The sequence below is a fragment of the Sinocyclocheilus rhinocerous genome, unplaced genomic scaffold (assembly GCF_001515625.1).
Source record: "Sinocyclocheilus rhinocerous isolate Xijiao unplaced genomic scaffold, SAMN03320098_v1.1 scaffold1281, whole genome shotgun sequence".
Lineage (NCBI taxonomy): Eukaryota > Metazoa > Chordata > Actinopteri > Cypriniformes > Cyprinidae > Sinocyclocheilus > Sinocyclocheilus rhinocerous.
The window spans coordinates 764,813-771,037 of record NW_015637000.1 but is presented as its reverse complement, the minus strand read 5'-3'; the positions used below and the strand labels follow the sequence as shown (position 1 = coordinate 771,037).

General features: G+C 36.1%; 1 protein-coding gene across 3 annotated transcripts in view; it reads left to right on the top strand.

Moving 5' to 3' along the window:
* The first annotated feature begins 2,537 nt into the window (after positions 1–2,537).
* LOC107748363 (E3 ubiquitin-protein ligase RNF19A-like) overlaps positions 2,538–6,225 on the top strand; it is a 41,243-nt gene continuing 37,555 nt past the window's right edge. For all 3 annotated transcript variants that reach the window (XM_016563135.1, XM_016563133.1, XM_016563132.1), the window contains exon 1: positions 2,538–2,711. In XM_016563135.1, the coding sequence (XP_016418621.1) occupies positions 2,681–2,711 (31 nt within the window). In that variant the 5' untranslated portion in view covers positions 2,538–2,680. The remainder of the gene's footprint in view (positions 2,712–6,225) is intronic.

Genomic DNA, 6,225 nt, shown 5'->3' with positions numbered 1-6,225 from the left:
TCCATGTAAATCATTTATCATTGATCCAGGGTTTTTCTACATCTTCTTGCGTCCCAGGTGGATTCAGCTGACAATACTGATTGTGTTAAAGAATCTGTCCCTTCTGCCAAGGATGAGGTTTATTTTCTGTTCTGTGCTCTTACGCAAAGAAAATGTATTTCCTTATATAATAACTGTCAATGTATTAAATCATTCAATGTATATTGAAAATCCTAAAATTTTAATTTTTTCTTAAGTACATCACATATTTTCATATATGTAATGTATAACTATGCATACAAAAAGGGGAGATAAAATATTAAGAATATGTGTTATTCATTGCATTCGTTGCTATATTTTTTTTAAATGTATCACTATATAGCTATGCATAAATATAAGCACTATAGTTTCCCATATGGAAATGTAATATTTAATGTATTGCATTATATTTTCGCATATATATATTTTTTTTTTGTAGTTATTATGAATAAGAAAAATCAGCCTGTTTAACTGTTTAAATCTAGATCTACTATGAAATTCATCAGTATTTAACCCTTGATGTTTTGGCCTATTATTATTATTATTTGTTGTTCTTGCCAGGTTGCATTATGTTTCTATCTGTTTCTTTAGCAGCTGAAAGGGATGTGTATTGTGTAAAGGTCAAAGCTGTTTCCCCACTCTCCCCAGTCACATTAGAATAAAAAGGACAGTGTCACAGAACACATACATATGCACATGAGCCGAGATGCATGCAACACTCAGATGTAAATGTCCTGTGATTGTATTGTGAGGTGCTGTTGTTAGTATGAGACTCTCCTAGCATCACTCCTTACACTCTAAAAAATGCTGGGTTAAATACAACCCAGTGCTGGGTAAAATAGGGACAAACCCAGCAATTGCGGTTGGGTTAAATGTTTAACCCAACCTTCTGGGTAGTAACCCAACCGCTGGGTCAAAACAACCCAATAGCTGGTTCAAAACAACCCAATAGCTGGGTCAAAACAACCCAATTGCTGGGTCAAAACAACCCAACCGCAGGGTCAAAACAACCCAACCGCTGGGTCAAAACAACCCAATTGCTGGGTTTGTCCCTATTTTACCCAGCACTGGGTTGTATTTAACCCAGCATTTTTTAGAGTGTATGTTGTGACGTAACACACAGCTGGAGGACGCTGCTCTTCTGCTGGATTCCTGCTCGGTTTGAGACCTGGATAATTCCCTTTGTCACGTGCATTGCTGCAATGCATACAAATTGCCGTTTATATTTGTCACAAGAGCTTATTTTATTCAGAAAACACTGAACCATGTGCCCTGTCATCATTTACCAGTATCCCACAAAAGGGAATATTTATCTTGGCTCTGATTGACTTCATATGAGGAAGGTTTTGTGTTGAAACTCTCTATGATTAGAGCTCTGGTTTGGACACCATCAGGCAGCAGCTCAATTGCTCCAAATGGAAATAAGCTTTTAAGAGCTTTTGCCGTTTGACTGTGAGTGTTGACCACAGTGATGCAAATTACCAGGGTTTCCCGACATGTAATATTATTGGACACTTGAACCCATTTATTTCATAATATAAATAACTTAACCTTACAAAAAATGGCTGTGTGTGGTGAAGTGATGGTAATACCATGGTATTTTAATAAAAAGACGTTACACTTTAGAAGCTTTATTTTCCAAAGTACAAAAATGTACGTGGTGCTTGCATTAAAACAAGAATAAAAATACTATTAAAAACTAAATCAATTATAAAAGTGAATGTAAATATATATTTAGATACATGAAGTGAACAATTGATATATGTAATAATAATATTATTATATATATTATATTGTGTGTAAAACATATATACACACTATCATTTGCTCACTTTTTATGTTTACATCTAAATACATTTACATTTGTTTTTTCTTATTAATTCTTAAATGTAGTATATGGTAGTTTAATATATGGTAATCCTTCTCAACCACAGAATCAAATATTATTCATATTTGATACTATTACCATATACCAAGGCATTTCAAAGAATTTCAGGTAAAAAAGGTAAAATACCATATTAAAAGGCTGTGAACTGATAGGTCCAAAAACCTTAAAAAAAAAAAAAAACTACAAATAGCTAGTTTTATTTAATTTATGACTTTTCTGAAATAAGCACGAGAACACCTTTTGCTAATTTATGTATCATGCTGAAAATGGGGGAGATTAAATACATTTTCATATAATAATAATGATAAAACTTGTAAAAAAAATATAATAAAAGCAAAGGTTTCTTAAACAAAGGATATCAATCATTATCCTATTTTATAAACGTAAAGCAGTCCTATTTTAATGAAAGGGTATAATTTTATAAAAGAAGAGATGTTTGGGCAGGTCCGTATTATGTGTAAAAACTAGCAAAGAAAGACGTTGGATTAAAACAGTGTACAAACAAATATCTCGAGTCTGGGGAAATTTGGTTATGAGTAGATTATAAGCAGATCTGATTTACGTCTTTACTAAAATCATTTGGCTTTGAGGAACGCACGCCGACTCTCGCGAGATTTGAGTTTGAACTGCTATGTGAGCGGAGCCAGACGGAGGCAGGCCAGTGAGTCAGAGACGAGGACGGGACACGGGACGGACCGACTTCAACCCGACTAAACAACTCCCTCAAGTAACTTAGCCTTCTTCTGACACCGCACTCGGAGTTTTTCGCCTGGAATGAAATGCTTTTACGTGGATGACTTGAAAGGTGAGTCGTCGTTGTATTTGGCGAAATATTAGGCTAGTTTGACGGTTTGGCTAACGGTCGTGTGTTCGCTTTCACATTCGCTCACGCTGGGGGACGTGAACGCGAGCATTTACGCTTTCATTTCACAAAGACGAATCTCACACTTGTCCTATTACAACAAATAACCGCCTATCAGTTGTTGTACGCCCGCTAGCTGGCGTGTAGGGTCGTAAAATTGCTTGAAGGGGCCTGTGGTGGGTCCGACATTAGATGGACCTAACTTACCCTAGGCATGTAGCTAGCTATCGCATTGTCCGTTTGTTTCTGCTGGTTCAGTTTAAATTCACACCCCCGTAACCAGGAAGTTTGTTCAAATTAAACATTTACCTAGCGTTACCACTGCCGTTAAATGTCACTAAACCTCTGATCTGCGTTATACACACGGATAAGATGTTTTAGACCCTTTGTTAATGGCTTGGTGGTTTATTTAGCAACAGATCTCACGCCTAATATGACTGGATAGATACAGACTAGCGTTACATAATCAATCAGTGAATCGAATTGAAGTCATTGTGCTTCGTGTTGAGACTGGTAAACATGTTGCTGCTACATATTGTGCGTAACGTTAATGGTTAACCCTTATGAACTAGTACAGCTCTGTAGAAATCGAGTGAGTTTTGCTGGAAATTAGGATTCAGATGTTAGTAAATGCGTCATCCAGCCTCACAGTTCAAAGGGTGATTTAGTGTGAGGATTGTCCCCAACTTACCCAAGCGAGTTTATTGTAGTAATAATGAGAATGAGTAAACTAGTTTCTGGGATCATGGCTGGAAACCTCCCACGGCTGTTGTCTAAAACTAAGTCTTGGTTAATCTTAGAACTGTGGAAACTCTTGGTTGAGAGGTGTTGACCTGTGTCTGGTGTAGATGTTGATTCAGCGTACACTTTGACGTATGAGTCAATATTAGAGATGTGAGATAAAGAAATGCGTGTTGTAGGGTGTCAGAAGATCTCTCTGAGTTAGGTCTGTTTTCATCATTCTGCTGCTGGTGAAATAGGGGATCAGCATTTGATGTATATCCTGCATGGAAGCAGCTTATCTTTAGTGTCTATCAATCATTTATTTATAAAGCACCTTAAAAACCGTGAAGTTATACCAAAAGTGCCGTACAAGAAAGTCAAAAACAATAATAGCAATTAATTAAAATGCATAAGTAAATACCTGAAAAACTACACCTCAAACGCCTGTGAGTACAAGTCGTGATTTGAACATCTGCAGAGAGGTTGAAAAAAGCACAGTGTCTACCAATGTGGTCTGATTTTGATCGGAAACCAAGGGAGATACAGATCATTTTGAACCCTACAGCACCAGCGGATGACCACAGACATTTGTCATAGTGAATGACATAGTATTTTTGAAAGTGACAGAAAAAAACTCCTCTTGGCACAAAATAGACATTGCTCCTAAATTATTACATATCAAATGATTTCATTCTTATATATATATATATATAAGACTGGACTTCTACAGAAATGTACTTGTTCATGCAAGTTATTACAGTAGCTATTACTGGATAATCCAATGCATAATATGTAACAGCAGCATGTTTATTGATTTAATTTGGTATAATATATCTGATAAAATATTATATATATATATATATATATATTTGTTTTTTTTCTTTTTCTTTCTTTCTTTCTTTGTATATAAGTCATATTTAACAGAAATATTATACCAAATTAGATCTATAAACATTTAATAAAATGTGATGTATATAACTTTGTTTATATGCAAGTAAACTTAATAATTTCTGAAAAAATATTACTTTCATGTATTTGTGTATATATACGCACACAAACACACACACACACACATTTTTGTTTATATGTAAATATTTATCAGAAATATTATGCCTAATTAAGTCAATAAACATTCTGATAAAATATTACTAATGTATAATAACTGTTTTTATATATTTATATTTATTTGTGTTTACAAGTAATATTTATCATGTGTATATAGTTTATTTATATATAAATAATATTGATCAGAAATATTATGCCAAATTAAGTCGATAAACTTTAAGCAAACAGTCTGCTACTCTCTTATTATGATGCCTATATGATTTAATGCAAAGCAGTCTTTTATGTAGGATCAGGATTTAGATGTCCTCAATCTGAATATCTGGGTGATCTCATTCTGCCACAGGTTATTAGACCAGATTTGGCAACTTGGATGACCACAAATGTAGCAGAGGATCTGTTTGAAAAGATTGTGATGAAGTTCTTTGAGGAAAAACAGCGTGACGTTGAGATCTGTGTGTATTTACCTTGTTTACAAATTCCCCATGGTCTTGTTCTTGACCTTAATCAAAGTCTTGGGCTTGTTTCTCTCTGCGTAGCTGGAGAACAATGAGTGCTTTATGCTTGAGCTGGACATGCCATGAAATCAGGTGGCTTACTAAACGCACACCAAACTGAGCTAATAAGAGTTTGTATGTTTTGAAAGCCAGATGTGCCCCAGAATGGCAAGGGATGTTGTTGTAGTACCTCTTTAGCCAATGTGTGTTAACACAGTGCATTAATTCTTCTAGGAAAAAGTTTTCAGTGACATGAAATTCAAATTCTTTGCTGTAGAGACAAATGTTTTTGCCTGCCTGCCGCAGGCATCAGTGTTTAAAGCATGGCTGGTAATGTAGTTGATGAATTCTTTGCGGGTAGAGGTCAGGTCCTCATTAAATCAGCCACAGTGTTTATGCATGCTTTCATCATAAGTCCCCACAATGCAGTTGTTTCAAAGACCTCACTGGCAGTGATCCGTGCTGCAGCCATTTATCTAATGACTAGTAGGTAATTTCTCTTATAATGTACAATGCAGCTAACAATTTAGTATAGCAGCTTTCAAAATAATAGTGATTATAGGGCTGTTCACACTAAGGATGATAATTATAACTAGAAAGTTTTAATAATCTAATTCTGTGAGAAGGGAAAGTCCAAATCATAAGTAGAACGGTAATACAGAGGAATGGTGTCATTGGAATCACTTTTAAAAAGATTTTCTCTAGGGGTGCTCCGATTGATCGGCTACCGATCACTATCGGCCGATAATTACGTTGGGATGTTTGATCGGCTGTCTCTAAAAAGGCCGATCTCAAGCTGATGACGCGCCTGCAGTGAGAGGTCTCATCGTCTCAGTCTCTGTCCGGCGCGGGTGAAATCATTATAATGCTGAAGGTGAGGTCTCTTTCTCTCTCAAAATACGCAAATGGCTTCAAATCACCACATCGCGTCTGTCTATAAGCGAGCTGCACGCTGCACAGTTGACACAGGAATTGTCACTTGCACTATCGAGGCAGTGTCACATCGTCACTAAAGTGTATAAATTGCATTACATTTTAATTCTTGCCAGCGTTTAATCATTCAGCGCTCGCACGCTCTCCTGGAGACTGAGCGCTTATGCACACTCGCAGCGCACACACATAATGCCAGGTTCACATTACTCCGTTTGCAGTGTTGTTTGCAGTAAATATGAACA